General features: G+C 29.4%; 1 protein-coding gene across 1 annotated transcript; it reads left to right on the top strand.

Annotated features, from left to right (window-relative positions):
• LOC133290309 (uncharacterized) lies at window positions 1-1,030 on the top strand. Its single transcript, XM_061488391.1, has 2 exons — window positions 1-211; window positions 303-1,030. Exons 1-2 carry the CDS (start codon window positions 58-60, stop codon window positions 452-454), a joined length of 306 nt encoding a protein of 101 aa, XP_061344375.1. The 5' UTR covers window positions 1-57; the 3' UTR covers window positions 455-1,030.
• The last annotated feature ends 16,256 nt before the right edge of the window (window positions 1,031-17,286 follow it).

Here is a 17,286-nt window from a genome sequence, read left to right as displayed (position 1 = left end):
GACACAGGCAGAGAGCACACACACAAACACAAACGCAGTTGTTGATAGAAAGGAAAGATGAACACTGACATCACTGCCTCGACGAAGCCAGAGTACCCTGTGATTGATCGTAACCCTCCATTCACCAAAGTGGTCGCAAACTTCAGCACCCTCGATTATCTCCGATTAGTGACCATCTCTGGCGTTTCCGTCACCGTCGGCTACCTCTCCGGTGAGTCTTCGCTTCTTCTTTTTTCCCTACTTCCACGATGTGTTATGCTGAACTATTGAATTTTTGGAAATTGGGAATTTTGTGTTGTTAGGGATTAAGCCTGGAATCAAGGGACCTTCGATGGTGACTGGGGGTTTGATTGGAGTCATGGGTGGCTTCATGTACGCTTACCAGAACTCCGCTGGTAGACTCATGGGTTTCTTCCCTAACGACGATGAGGTAGCTCGCTTCAACAAGAAATGACCATTTTCCCAATCAAGCTTTCATCTTTCAAAAATTAAAAATAAAAAAAATACTCTTTTCTAGGGCTCACAATGTTGCCTTTCAATAATCAGATTCCTTTTACCTCTTTGTTCTTGTGATTGTTGAGCTGCATTTCCTTTTATCTTTTGAATTTTAAGCTTATATCTGTAACAAATATACTTTATTGTCCTTATGGCGGAATGATAAATCGTATGCTGGTTGGAGACAACAGAAGGGCATTTGATTTTTTTAGTTGAGAGATTCGGTGGGTCAATTTGGTATGCAAGTTTGTAGATTTATGTGTTTTGTTTGTTTGAGGTTTATTTTCCAGATAGACCATGATCAATTTTAGGGCAACAGCGTTCTAGGAATGCAACTCTAGGAACGCACTGAATTTGATTTTATCATTTTCTTTGAATGCAACTCTAGGAATTATGTGCTGTGTGCTTCTTATCAGCAATGGAAATGGAACAAATATTGTGCTTGACCGCAATAAATTGTTTTGCGTTGGTGGAGTGGAGTGGCAATTGTAGATATACCTACCCGTAATCATTAATTTGTCACCGCAGTAAATATGAAATTTAACTACGTCGTAGTGATGATGTATTAATCATTAACATGCCATATATCTTTCTTTATTTTGATTAAAAAAACACTGTTAGAGTGGGGTGAGGGTTTAGATTCTCATATGTTGAGGATTATTCTCAAATATAAGAGTTATTGTAAGATGTCTATTTGCATTCTGTTTCTCCATGTATACAATTCGATAGTGTCTATATGAATAATAAATATATTATATGTTCTACGTATTAAACTTTGAGTGACTTTCTAAGGACTTTTGTTCCAAAGTTTTTGGATTTTGAATCTCAAAGCACTTTGTTTCTTGCAGTATTCTACAGTATAGTTGATAACCATGTATATATGTACTAATAATATAATTAAACATGTCATCTGCTTGTTGGTTTTATGGGAAAGCAGGAGGTACTGATTTTTCTTCTCAGAGCTGCTCATTGTGGGAAGAAATAAATCTAAATTCTTAAATTTTGTGTGTCCATGCTGTGATCATGTAATAGTATAAAAGTATAAGCTGCTCGATTATACTTCTTCCCTTTCCCTACATTTGTGAATGTATGGAAGTCTGTTACACAGTTAGAATTTAGAAATGCCCTTTTTTCGTATCCTTCCACACACACCCCCAACAACAACAAAAAAATGCTCCTTGCAGTCCCTCTATCGGCTTCTCCAAACTGGGGATAATCATCTGCTACATTTGGTTTGAAGTTTGGATTTCGAGTCTTGCATTTTGGATTTTGGAATATCGATTTTGAATCTAGTATTCCACCAGAAGAATGTTAATATTCTGTAAAGACACAATTTATTATGGTTTCAATACGTTAACACTAAAAAGAAATCGGATTTTGGAGGTTTGCTGAAATATTTTTGTAGTTGAAACCTTGGCCTAGTTCCGGTCTAGCCTTATTGACACTTCAAAGTAGGTGGCGATTGTTTCAGTTGTAATATCGTTTGGGTTTAATGTCTTTTCTTTTGGATGAAAAACATTGCCAGTTGATTATTAGAGCAACATTTCGCTTTCTCTTCGTGTAACTGTTGCTGTAAAAGTGCAGGTGGACAAAATGGAAGCAAATAAATTGTTTTTAATTATAGTAGAACTTATATATGTTTTCTTAAAGGGTTTTATTATTCTCCTTCAACATAAGATAGGTATCTTATGTTGTAGAGATAAAATGGGTGGGTCCCACCATTACAAGAAAAAAGAAAAAAAAGAAAAAGGTGAGGTGTAGAAATCGAAGTGAGAGAGTAGGAGAGAAGTAATCTTATGCAAAAGGAGAGTAATATTTCCCTTTCTTAAAAGCAATTACTCGGTATTTCATATCACTTCTCATTTGATGTCTTTGTCCGTCTAATTACGACAACATTGATCTGCTTCATATGCGTGGAAAAGTGAAGCATTCCAGAGGAGTGTTAGCTGTGACCCCAAAAAGAGTTTTAGCTCAGGTGAGTTACTAGTGTGGTAACTGGTCTTTTTAAAGATAGTTTGATCTAAGGGTCAAATTCTACCCAAGCTACGCCTACAGTTCTACATTTTAACCACGTGATAATTATATTATTGAATTCTGCCAGCGAGGACAAGGGATTATGTGGAGTAAAGTGATATAACATTTTGGATCACCCTGAATTTTCTTCACCTTGCTTTTCCTAGGGTTATTGATTTATTAGATAAAGTGTTCTCATTTATGTAATTTATCTAATGAACCACAAAATGAGACAACAGTATTCAAACATCACAATATACTTTATTTACTTACTTTCCCGGTCCCTATGGAGGGAGAGCATTTTCATTACTACCGTCGTATTGAGTATTGGATACGACGGTAGTTTAAAATAAAATTACATTATATATTTTGGAAAATATATAATTATAATATTAAAAAAAAAAATCTTTCCATAAAATATGTGAACTGATGTGTTATGCTCTTGTGCATACGATGGTAGTATTGTAGGTTTTTTTCCTATTGAGGAGATCCTTGTAGCATTCACATCAATAGCGGGTCCTGTTGGACAATTGCCCCTCCAACTGTTGGTAAGATAAGCTATTAACTTTGCTTTAGAGAGCATTTCACACCTAATCTGCTGAGATGTGCAAGACTAGCAATTCGGCGAGTGTATATAAGTTGACCATAGGGGTTGGAATTGGTGAGACTAGAATCCCCACAAAGGATGATGGGACTTAAGCTACAGAGAAAAAGGAGGAAAAAATTCCGGCTACCCAAATAGTCTCTAGTTAAATACCCTACACCCTGGATGGTTTCAACTTTTTAAGTCATCCTTCTCTGAGGAACAGAGTCTAATTTGAAGGTTTTATTGGCGGGCGTGGACAGCTCTAAAAATAGATCATTCCTTCACATTCATATAGAGGTAGAGATAGTGTTAATTTTGGCTGTGAAGAAATCATGGCAACGTGATCATGGGTATGTGATTTAAGCTCCTCATTAACCTGGGCCCCATGTACAACAACTCTCTCATGAATTGGGTCTTCCAGACTAGACTCCGGGCCCAAACAAAATCTCTCTTTTCCTAATCAATAAAGGGAATATGTTATTGTACCAAAAATAAATAAATAAAGGGAATATGTTAGCAAGACTATATATAATGGGGTTTGTTTTTTTCATGTACTAGAAGAAAATGAACCCTTATTACAGACATCATAATAAAAAGATGTTCTACTTTTTTTTTTTAATAAGTGGATCCCACACTTATTATATCTATAACATGAGACTTCTTTTTTTCATAAATATAACATTAACAACTTTATCTTTATCCAGATTAGTTGGAATACTTCGATGAGTTTAAATAAAAAATAACAGAGAAATAATAATAATAATAATAAATAAGAGAAAGAGAACAACATACAAACACAAACCCAAGATTATAAATTGAAATTTTAACTCTTAAGTTATAAAATTTTACTATAAATTTCATATTTGTGGCAAAGGCTCACTGTAATTTTTGTCTTTTTGAACGATAAAGGCTATGTGATATCATAATTATAATAAATTGGAGGAGGAGCAATCAAAAGTGCCAAATGATAGAGTGCTCTAAAAGGAACTTATCATGCTTTGCATAGATCACATAAGCAGCATCACTTTAATGATCTCAACTTAGCTTTTTAAGAATGAGCGATTGGAATTTACAAAGCTTTATGAACTTTTGTCTCGGTGTGATGACCGACTTGGTGGGGATAATAAGTACAATAATTAATTGATAGGAAAAAAAGAAGCCTTCTCTCTCTTGTACCGTTGCTGTTGCTTTTCCTCTTTTTTCCGAAAAAGATTATAAAAAGGAAAATGCAAGTAGGCTGCGCTGTTCGCTGCTCGCTGTTGCCTGAGAATTTTCTTCAGAGGCAACTTGCCGTATAGCTCATGTAATGATATAACCTTTTTTTAAACAATTCTGCATAAATTGCATAAAAATAAAATAAAATAAAATGCACAACTTATTAAATATGATTAAATTTGAATTTAACTTAAAAATATATTCGAACACTTAAACTACGCTGCAATTACATCCATAATTTATCTACGCAGTTGACTTAAGATTTATGTTCTTAGCATTACACACATAAAAACTTGTATTTTACTGGTACTCAAAGAATTTAAATTTTTTAACATAAATATGAATGGTAAAGGATAGAGGTAGGACGGAAATAAAAAAGAGTATTAAAGAGATATAATATAAAAAAAAAGGTTATGTTTATCTTATTTTACATGAGATAAACAACTCACTTACACACACAAAAAGAAGTTGGGTCCCACTATTTTTTTTCTCTCTCCTCTTACCTGTGGGTCCCGTTTATACTTTTATTTCTACAACATGAGGTAATTGTTTTCCTACAACATAAGAAAAATATATCCCATAAAAAAATTGAAAAAATATTTATCATTTTAAATAACATAACTTTGTGTGATTTTAGATGAAACAGCATCGTTTTGGTGTATAATTAGTAATTTTTTATATTTTCTCTTTCATAAAATTAGAAAGAGAGAAAAAATGAAGGAAAGAAAAAGTAAAAAATCATCAATTATATATAAAAATAACGTCGTTTCACCTAAAATGATATAAAATTGTATTCTTTAAAATGACAAATATATATATATAGTTAAGGAGTAAAAAAGAAAATTGTAGCATATTTAAAAGAACTCCGATGTTTTAGTAGTCATTAATTTTATTGTATTGTCTTTTACGACAGAAAGCCAATGGTGATTTTCCAGCACCGGTCACGCCACGCACGTCCAAAGATGAAAGAACAATCAAAGATAGAGTGCTTGAGACTCGAGACTCGAGAGTTGAAGTCCAAGATAATTATAAAATTTCGAGACAAGGGCCCCAATTAGAAAGTCTCTGTTATTGGTTGGGGAAAATACATCACGACAAATCTTTTTAGAAAAAATTTTATGATTGGAAAGTATTTTTTTTTTTTAACGAAAAAAGTTATATTTACAAATTTTTTATTTACAAATTCTTATAAACTTTCGGAAGTATACAAGATTATAATATTATGTATTTTCGGGAGTATATAGTATAATTTATAAAAATTTATAATTTTTTTTTATAAATGGATCCTTTTCCTTTTTAATTATAATGTTAAAATATAATTAATGTAAAATATAAAAAGTCAAAGAAAATATAAAAAATCATAATAACTTACATGACGTAACTGATGTAGTTACATATAGCGGTATATGTTAAACTAAATTTCTTAATCACATAGAAATTAAGAATTTCACATTTTTTTTATTCTATATTGTCCTATTTGCCTTATTGTTTGATTATTCAATCACTGATTACGATTATTTCTGGGGCAAAATAGTTAACTAGTTGATTTAGTTTGCCCCATATGACGTTCTAGCTGACAAGTCTGGACCCATCTATGTGACGTGCGAGGATTATTAATTGTTCTTTATCTCTTCTTTTATTTTTTAATCTTGGCTTTGGTGGTTGTCACAGTAAGCCTAAGCTGGAAATATTCATTTTTTTTTTATATATTTTAAGAGTTTTATTAAGCTCATGTTAAAGGAAATAAGTTATCTCATGTCATAGAGATAAGTTTGAGGACTCCATTATCTGAAAAATAAAAAGAAAAGAAAATAAAAATGTGACACAGTTATCGAAGAGTGTGTAGAAGAGAAAGTTATTACATATAACATAAGAGTAATTTTTTTCCATATTTTAATTTAACTTCTTTCTTCAATTTATTATTTTAAATCAAAATATATGAATTGTTATTTTATGTTGCGCAAACAAGTAGTTTATTCTTAACAGGAAAGCCTAGTTTTGTTTTAAATAGGAAAGCATGATATAGTTGAACAGGTTAGTGGATAATTGTAATGAGTAACAAAGGTAAATGTATATTATTTGCAAGGGGAATGATATTATAACAATCAAGTTATGTTATTATCATGTTACTACCAATCAACCTCACTGTTAGATTGATTATGTTGATCCAACGGTTATATTTATTTTCATCTTTGTATGGTTATGATTTTTCATATTTAAAGTGAAAGCATTAAATATGAAAAATCATAACCATATAAAGGTGAAAATAAATATAAAGTATTAAATTTGAGAAATCATGATCATACAAAGATGAAAATAAATATAACCATTGGACCAACATAATCAATCTAACGGTGAGATTGATTAGTAGTAACTTGGTAGTAACATAACTTGGTTGTTACAATATCCTTCCCCTATTTGCAATCACATATTTATATTTATTGAAATATAATACTACAACTATCATATTATGTAAGGTTTTAGAAGATAATCAATTGGGCATCCACTTCAATATTTTTTTAAAAAGAAATATTATATTACTTCATTAAAATTATGAACTGAACAATAAATGTTATATAAAAAAAAAGAGAGTATATAAATTTTAGAGTAAATATCATTTTGGATCCTCAACAAAAAAGATGGAACCTATTTTAATTTTTTAGGAAAAAAAATCAATTTGTGGTCCTTCTGAAATTTTCAGTTCTTTAAAATTATGATCTTTTGAAAATTTAAAGAAGGCCCATATTAGTCCCTAAAAAAAGACTAATGTAAATACTTTTTTTCTCTAAGAAATTAAAATGAGTTCTGTATTTTTTATTGAGGACGCAAAAGGGTATTTAGTTTAAATTTTATTATTCAACTTATAATGTCTGACATAAAATTTATAATTTTTTAAACACGGTACCATTTATTTTTAAAAAGAGCATGGAGTAAAGTACTTAACTGGGATCAAAGTGGTTGGTTGATTCAGTTAAGAAAGATCTTGGTTCAAGTTCTTTAAATGAATTTTTTTTTCTTTAGGAGTCTAATTTTATCATGATATGAATATTTCTTACTTAAAGGATATATGTGATTTATTAAAAAAAATTACTTAATTGAGATACCACAATTTTTTATTTTCTTGCTGGCGTAATCAGTTTTTTTTTTTACTTTATTTTTTTCCTACTTTTTCTTATTAATTAAAGACATAGATGACGATGTTTTGAAGATAGAAAGTGGGCTTGACTAGTTCTTTCTTGGAAGCTTAAAAGAAAGTACCTAGATTCTCCTTTGTCCTTCTTTTCATCACATCCCTATCGAGTTATAGTGTTGCTATTACTCTATAGTACCAATGCTAGTAAAGTGGGTCATATTTAACTCGCAACACACTGTAGTTAACTCTCTAGCGCTTCTACTTTCCCTTTGTTCAACTCAAAATCAACTATGGTAAGTAATATAATTTTATATAGATTAAACTACACGCGCTTAAATTTGCTTTCATTATTTTTTTTTAAGTAAATTCCCTCAATTTTTTTTTTGAATTAACTCTAATCAAATAAAATTTAAATTATAATGTACTTTTTAGTTAACCTTTATGAAATTTAATAATTTCTCAACCTATCTCTTAAAATATATTTTTTATTAATAAACTATAGAAGAATAAACTTTACGAGGTAGAAAAGTCTGATATCATATCATATCATGCAATGAATTAATTCTTTCAAAAACTTAAATAGTTGAACGAGGCACATTATTAATTTTATGTATTTATATTTCTAATACCTATATCTCATCGGCCTTAGCATAAGAGGTGTATTTTTAAGCGATATAAGTAAATTTACTGTTTAAAATTTAAATAATTTGTTAAATTAACGAAAATAATCTTGCTGTGTATTAATGTAAACAAGATTATACTGTCTAATTTGGTGGCTTGCAATAAAATAAAAGATTTTATAATTCTCAAGTTATATGAGAATTGAAATTTTATATTTTAGAGATAAAAAACATGTAAGACCCATATGTTAGAAAAAATTATATATAAAATTCATATTAACACAAAAATCAAAGAATATGTAAGAAGATTTCAGCTCTCATGTAGGATGAGAAGTATAAAATCCTAAAATAAATAATAGTTACTGTCATTTTCTGTTGTTGTTTAACAAGTTTAGTCCCGAGAAAGTGAGGAAACTTGGAAAGTCCTGAGAAAGAAAGCGGCCAAACCCCAAGTGGCTTAATTAACTACCAACGATGACTGCATTGATTAATACCAACACAATTTGACTGAAGACTATAACTCACTAAAAAAATCAAGAACTATTTCCAAAAATAAAATAAAATCAAGAACATAATTTTTTCCCAACTTTTTTAAATAAAAAAAAAAAAGCTTTAAGTGTATAATTAAAGAAATATATTTAGTATCAATAACTATTGATTCAAGTGATAATAAATTTATTTTCTGTAGACAGAGGTCCTTAGTCGGATAATAAAAAAATCAGTGAATATATAAAATAAAAAAAATTATTTTCATGCATAATAATAACTTGATTAGTCTTCAAACTAACTACCCTGTTAACGTGCAACATGTTAAACGTCGAAGACAGGTGCAGAAAAAGAGAGAGAACTTACCGAATAGCCACTAAAAGAGAGTAAATAAAATGCAATAAATAGTAATTTAAATTGAAAAACACGTGACAATAACTCTGCCGAGTTTCATCATATCAACCCAACAAAAGACAAAAACTAGCATAATATCAACCCAATTTTCCACGTCAGTATTTTTTTTATTTGAACAATTTTCTTAAATAAACAAATTATTTTATGCTTTAGTAATGTTCTTGCTGAGGTATTGATATATATATATATGTCTTACATTAAAATTTAGTTTTTCATTTTTTATGATATGTCTGAACATTAAAATAAGTATCATTATAACCAAAACCAACAAAAATAAATTTAAAATCATTATTAGTAAAATAAAAATATGCTAAAGAATTGGTTATAGAAATTTAAGGAAAACTATTAATAAAATATAAAAGGAGATGCTTTATGTGTTTATTCTTTTAGAGTTCATTAATGATTATGAAAATGTTACCTTAGTTTATTTTAAAAAAATTGTAAGGGGAATGGTAAAGATCTTGAGTGGAGTTTGTTTGGTTTTGTGTTTTTTTCAATTCATATATTTTATTAGAGAAAAATATTTCTCGCAATAAAAGATAAAATTATTTCGATTTAGCAAAAAAAAATATAAGGTATTTTAAAAATTTTACTTTTATCTTATATAATAAATTTTACTAAAATATTCTTTATTATTTTTAACTTGTAGAAGAAATGTTAATCCCATTTTATTATGACTATAAAACACTATTTTTGTGTAACTATATAAACAGTTTGCTTTTTTTTTTTGAAGTGAATGCAAATAAGTTATTTGTATGAGCTCAAAAAGATATCATTTTAGAATAAAAATCAAGATATTTTTGTATTTATAATTTATTCCAAGGTTATAATAATCTTTACGTTATAATTTTTTAATCTTTGAACTAAAAAAATTTAAAATAAATATAAATAACTTATCTATATCACTATAGAAATATTAAAGCCCGGTATAAAATAGTGAATTGTACGAGACATTTATGAAGACAACCTAATCACAAATTAACTAAAATAATAATTAATTAACACAACTATATTGTAACAAAAATGATAATAAGAAGACAAATCAAACGTTCTCTTGATAAAAATAAAAATCGTTATATGTTTCACAAATTTTTTTTTAGAAAAGAGAGAGAATGAAAATAAATGATACTTTATAATTATTAATAAAATATATAAACTGAAAATTAAAAATAATTACAACGTTAATTTTTTGAAATCGTAAAAGCATTTAATATTTAAAGTAAAAACATCTGATTACCAAAAAAAAAAAAAAGTAAAACATCTAATATTTTATTTTGCAAGTAATTAAAAATTTAATACATAATATTAAATATTTATAAATTAGTATGCTTAGAATTGACAAGATCAAGATATTTTTTTTACATAAATCTATATCTTTATTTTAAATTTTTTTTATTGATCCGTTTTATTAAATTAAATTGAAAACCCATAAAATCTATACAAATAAATTAATAAAAATAAAAATTTAAATGTCAATTATAGAAGCAATAATTTAAATGCCAACTCGTCTCAAAGAGATAATTAGGGTTGGGTAACTCCAAAAAAAATAATTTTTTTTCTAATTCTATATTATGAAATATGTATTGTGTTAATTTTTTGAATATTTATTAATTCATGTGATACCTATTCACTTCTATATTATAAAGTTGAGTCCACACTCCTAAAAGTGAGGTTATCTCATATTATTCTATTTTTCTACTTGATGACTTTATGATTATTTAACATATTATACTATTTATTTTATGTTCTATTTCTATTTATTAAATTAGAACTCATTATCTGAATTTTGTTCTATTTCTATTTATTAAATTAGAACTCATTATCTGAATTTTTATTCTTTTAATTTTTTTGTAACTTAATTATGCACATGTTTTTTTTTATAATTTTACATTTTTTTCACTTGTAGTTCATATTTTTTATACGTTTTTTTTTTTCTCATTTACATTTGATGAGCATCTTGTAGTCATATTGGAATTGGGACCAAAGGAAACGTTATTTAAATTATATTTAGAATAAATTTAAATTTAAAATACATACTTGCTAATTGAATAATAAATAAAATAAAGTTTTTTTTTTTGGTACAAATAAAATAAGATTTCTGTTTCTAACATTCGAGTACCTCTGGAAAAAATTGTGTTGATTGTTTAACGTTGAGTGAGGCCTTCGTTTAGAGTGGCTTCGGGGAATGTAAGATGGGTCAACTTTTTCAGTGGACTTGGGTCTAATAATTGTCCGCAGACTTCACTAAATTTTCTATAATGCCATGGGACTTGTGACCTTAATTTCAATGGCAATTGTGCAGGGAGCACACGGGATCGTCAAACCAGTATTCTCTCTCTCTCTCTCTCTCTCTTCGCTGGCTACGCACCCCAGCTCGTCCATAACTTAAGATATTATTTTATTTAATTTTCAATGATTAAAAAAACTTTAAAATATCAAAATCTTAATTATAATTTAGAATTTAACTGTTATGTTAATGTTATATTTTGGTTATATTGTCCTTATAATTTTAAAAAATTGTCATATTTATCGTATAATAAATAGGTAGAGATATTCTTACTATCAAAAAATCTTACTATTCAATGATGATTAAATAAATAATGGGTTGGTAGTAAGAATGTCCCCTTCTAATAAATATACTGGTGAAGTCAAGGAGGGGCTAGTGGGGCGATCGTCCTCTTTAAGTTTAATCAAACTTTTAAATTTTTAGACATATTTTTAGAGCTTATCCTCCTTCAAAACTTATAGAAGTCTTTCCTCTTTAATCACAAGTATTATATAAGAAAAAAGTTTGCAGACACCTTTGAAGTTTTTCTCTTTATGTTTTAGGGTTCGCTTTTTCTGCAGTTATTACATATAAGTTATTTGCAGTAAGCTCAATACGACGTCATTTTGGGGCGGAAATCATGGTATTTTTAAAAATTTTATTTATTTCAGGGTTATAATAGTCTTTATATTTATAATTTTTTAATATCTCAATACCAAAATGATGTCGTTTTGGGAATAAATGCAGATAACTTATCTGCAATAACTGCAGAAATATTTTTCCTATGTTTTAACACAAAAATTCATTTGTAACCCACTAGGTTTTTTTTATACAAGAATCGAAAAAAAAATGGAAGAAAAAGCACAAAGTAAAAAAAGGACAAAAGCTAGCCAATTCCTCGCCTGGGATGACAAACACCAGCAGTGTTTGACTAGAGAAGAAACTTTAAAGGACAAGGAGGATCTGCAAAAATAGATTCATCCGACATTGAAGTATCATTAAGGGGAAAAGTAGCAAAAAAATCAGCACAAAAGTTGGTCTCGCGGCAGGCATGAACAACCAAAATCTGTCAATCCTGATCTAAAGTGCTCGTATACAAGTCAATAAATGAGACTCACGAGCTGTTGCCCCCCGTTTGGTGAGCAAAGCAACCACCGAAGTGGAGTCGCTTTTAAGAATCAATCGATGCCAACCTCTTTGCTAAGCAATAGTGAGACCATGCCAAACTCCCCAAAGCTTTGGTGAAAAAGCATTACATATGCCAATACGAAAAGAAAAACCACCAAGCCAAGCACCCTAAAAATTCTTAAATAAACCACCACATGATGTAGCACAAGAGATCCCTTTGCAGCCTCATCCATGTTTAATTTGATAAAACCAAAGGAAGGAGACTCCCAAGTCCCAACGAATAAGCACATCCATAGGGAAAGCAACTTCAGAGTCAAAACTACTCGAAATAACCGCACATTGACTAGTAATGCTAACCCACCAGCTTTACACCTTCACTGTTTGGAATATACGTCCAAAAAATTTACATTTTTCAAGTGAATTCAATTTTGCTAGAATTATGTCTTTTCATTTTGGCCAAATATTTATCTGTTTACATTCCCCAACAAATTTAGGCTCAAGATCCTCATCACGTTTCATTTTTTCATTAAATGCAAAAATATTATTGACAATTATATATTTTCAGTTCATCTTTTTTTTTTCTGTAGTAATATAACTAATTGATATCTCTTCATTTTCAGGTACTTGAACCTTCCCTGAGACATAATGAAAGTTATGTCTTCAAGATTAACATTTGCCTCCACATTATGACCATTTTAATTATTTTGTCCTTTAATCTTTTTGATAATTTTTATCCTTAGAATTGATCGATTTTTCACGTTTTAAGAGTGATTTAGTTTCATTTGCACTAATAGATTGTCCTATAAGGACATCAATCTGAATTAGAGCATTTACAATTAGAATATGAGATTTTGCAATTCTTTGTAGGTAAAAAAAATTGTAACACCCCGTTTTAGAAACGGTTTAATATCATTACGTATGATTAAAACAATTTTCGTATTTATAAACAATTGAAATTGCAATTATAACTCATACAAAGTGCGAAAATATCTAATCTCGCTTAAACATATCATAGCACTATAAAGTTTTCATAAACAGCATGGCTTCACATGACAATGATGATAGTTAATCACACAAGTTGATAACCTCCTACCAACATCGCCCAAACAAAATGGACAGATCTCCATTTGTTTTTCGGACATCTAAGGATAATTTTCACACGATATATCAACCTGACAAACAGTTTAATAAATACTGACATCATCTCAGTCTATCCAATAGGCATACAAGCCCTTCCATGATAATTGTATCAAAATACCGAAATGTCCCTATACTACATAAATGGAAACTTAACTGATACAAAACATATGATCAAAGTCCTTTACATGCATCAACAACATGAAAGATATCCAATAACTATGATCATAGGCTAAGTCCCTCCTTTATACATCAATAGTATATACTCTCAAAATAAGACTACATAACTTATGATGCTACAATCATCCAAAATAACATGTTGAAGACATAAATAATCCAAATGCATAAACAACAACAGTCTATGCCTACTGTGCCTCCTGCTAGTGAACGTTCCTGCACTCTCAGTACCTGAAAGGAGGTCCCATAATACAAGGTGAGATAAATATCTCAGTAAACCAGGGTTCTTGGGGGATTCTTCCACCCCAAAGTTTACTTCAACTGTAAAAGCAATAACAACAAATAACACAAATATATAGATATTCATGCAGTGTATAAAATATCTCCACGAGATATCCCTCCGGCAGATCGACAGTCTTGCCATCCACAAGATACTCAGATATAAAATAATCCTACTGACCAGGGAATCTACCAAGTATAAATTATGCATCATCATGCAACATACAAACATAGGGAAATCCCATCCTATGCCGCACACCCAGAACATACACTTACATATATCAGATGCATTAAACTACTATTTATTGCAATTACATACACCAACAATAACCACTATCCCATCAGGGTTTGGTGGAACAATAATGAGATAAATTCCAAGGTCTGAAGGCTTACCTGCTCGAAGCTTCTAACTAAATGCTTTCCTTTACAGCCAAAGGAATTCCACACAATCAAGCTTAATCTCGAAGTCACAAACTTACAAAACAAACACTACATTAAGGTGCAATGCAATCAATCAATTGCAACAATGAATACTTCTATATTCATCAACTACATAGGAAAATCCATACATCAACCCTCAAGGGTCATGAATTCACCTACACTTGAATAACTCAAGTAGCCGAATCAATCTCCATGGAGTCTTTCCATGCTTACTTAATCAATGAGGGTCCACAATGCTCAATCTTAACAACACAATGGGCACCATTAATATCCAAATCAAACATTCCAACATTCATTACTTGGAGTGCAATAAAACTCCATATTCAAGGCATAAATTTTGAAATTTAAGGAAGGTGGGCAAAATGATCTTCCAAATACCTTTTAACCATTAAAATCCTCATCTAAACATTTTTCGCAACATGGGCTAAGCCTGAATCAAGCTTTAACATGTTCATTCAAGCCAAACTTTCAAAATGGAAACGTAAAACACCCATTATCATAGAAATCATTGAAATGTTTGTATCTTAACATGAACTCACCTAGAATCATGGAAGAAGTGTTCTCCAACTCTCACTTCAAGCAATGTACCACTCCAAGTCCCTTTAACCTCAATAGGTCGCCACATTTAGGATAAAAAATCTCCTTACACAAGGATTTTTAATGGGAAATGGATTATAGGTTCTCTTCCCCTAAAAAATCTAAGCAACTTTGCTTCAAAAACCAAGAGATTTCTTTGAGAAATGAGGGAGTTACAATTTCTAGCTTTTCTCCAATGGTAGTTCGGGTAAGGCAAAAGAACGTCGTGGAAGATGATGAAATTTTATGAAATGCTTAAGTTAAAAGCATAAAGTAACATCACACTGGATAAAGACTTATTTATTTCGTTCACTTAACTCTCTTTTAAATGGCTCGGAATATTTTTACAGTAATATTTCCTAACTTATTTTTAAGTTCCGAGTAAATTTGTCCTCATGCATTTTTATCCCAAAACTCTCATTATTTGCACTTTTTGCCCAAAAGTGACTTTAGTTCATTTAATTAAGCCTTTCACCTAATGAGATTCCATTATGCAAGATTAAATTCTTAATCAAATGCACTTTCCATAATTACACAGGTTAGAGTTATTATAAAAATCATCAGGTTGTTAATATGTAGTATTATGCAAATCAATTTTCTTTTGAACTTTAAGTTTATACGAGTTTGTGCAAAGATCTAAATGAGATAATGATAATGCATTTCAATCAATATCTTTTTCTAGCTATTTATTCTCTCCTCCTAATGTTGAAAGATTTATTTATCAAAATGGTAGTTGTCAGGTCTTGCTATAACTAAATCTCTAGTCTTTGATTCAGTATAGTATATAAGGAGATTCATATCTAACATATATTTTCAACTTTTTTAGGGGTCTCATCTTTGTGCATTATGGTGGAGATATTGGAACATAAACTTCACATTAAAAAATTATAAGATCATAAATATTTGGCTCCTGGCCATTGGCCAATTATAATGGACAAAATTTATAATAATTTGTTGGTTTGATGTGTCTAAGAGACGTTGCATGTAACACATGATATCCATGTGATGAAACTTGGAGCTTTATTCTCATAATTAATGCCTAACTATTAATTGAGGATGTTTAATAAATAATTTGGCTAAATTATTTTGGGTATAATCATAAGCAACATGCTATTCAACTATGATTCCAGTTGACATATAATAGTCATTAAAAGCCTGAGATGTACACTCACCAACATTATCAAGAAGAATTATCTTTTTTATATAATCCAATAATTACGCTTTTAATCTTATCATTTGAGCAAACAATCTCGCAAATTTCAAATTGTAAGATGATAATAAACATATAGGTGACCATCTTGTATATGTTTCTACTGAATTCATATAATTTCTAAATGATCCATTTGATGGGTGAATGAGCCCACACATATCACCTTATATGCATTCTAAAAGTTTTACGCGGTGATTGTCTAGTAATAAATTTATTTTAAGAACAAGCAGCACAAAAAAAATCATTAAATTGAAGAATCTTCTCATTCTTCAATAGATTGATCATATAAATTTGCAATAATTTTTCACATCATATTTGACCTGAAATATTCCAATTGATTATGCCAAATGATAAAGTTATTGTAATTAATATTCTTTTGATTTATCAAAGTATATCCTCCAACAATGCAAATATTAATGCAAAACAAAGTGAAAGTAAAAGTAAGTAAATTTTGCTTACAAAAAAAAAGTAGGTAATTTTTTTTAATATACATCTCTTACCTACTTACTATTCTAGTAATATAAAATATTCAATTTTGTCATCATTTGTAGTCTCAACATGATATCATTATATCCAACTTGGCCCTAAGTAATAATAAATTAGCTCTTTCGAATCTTTCAATTAATTTTGTATTTCTAGTTATTGTAATAACAATGGCTTCCGCCACATCATCAATATGTGTAGAGAGAAACATTAAAAGTTGAGAACAAGAAATTGACAAAATAATTTAAATATGGAAAAAATACCGTGATAATAGTATTGATAAATCCGAATATGAAAAACATCATAATAATAATATATATAGAATAAACATTCATAATAATTTGAAACTGAGCTAATTATAAAATAAGTTGAGCAATAAAGAGATTCAAAATTTAATTAATGTAATGACTTAAAGCACTACGGTAATTTGAAAACAAAATAGAAAATTTAATATATACTAAGGACGGTTTCAAAACCAACGCTAATCATCAAACATGTGATTTTGCAGCAAAAACGATAAAGATTCAAACAATCAATTCAACTGTCTTAATTAATGTAGGGTTATGTTTATCTCATTTTACATGAGATAAACATCTCTCCTACACACAAAAAAGGATTGGGTCCCAC

This window comes from Gastrolobium bilobum, unplaced genomic scaffold, assembly GCF_033153095.1.
Source record: "Gastrolobium bilobum isolate Gb01-03AN ecotype WA unplaced genomic scaffold, APGP_CSIRO_Gbil_v1 utg1595, whole genome shotgun sequence".
In the NCBI taxonomy this organism is placed as follows: Eukaryota; Viridiplantae; Streptophyta; class Magnoliopsida; order Fabales; family Fabaceae; genus Gastrolobium; species Gastrolobium bilobum.
This window is presented reverse-complemented; position numbering and strand designations above follow the sequence as displayed.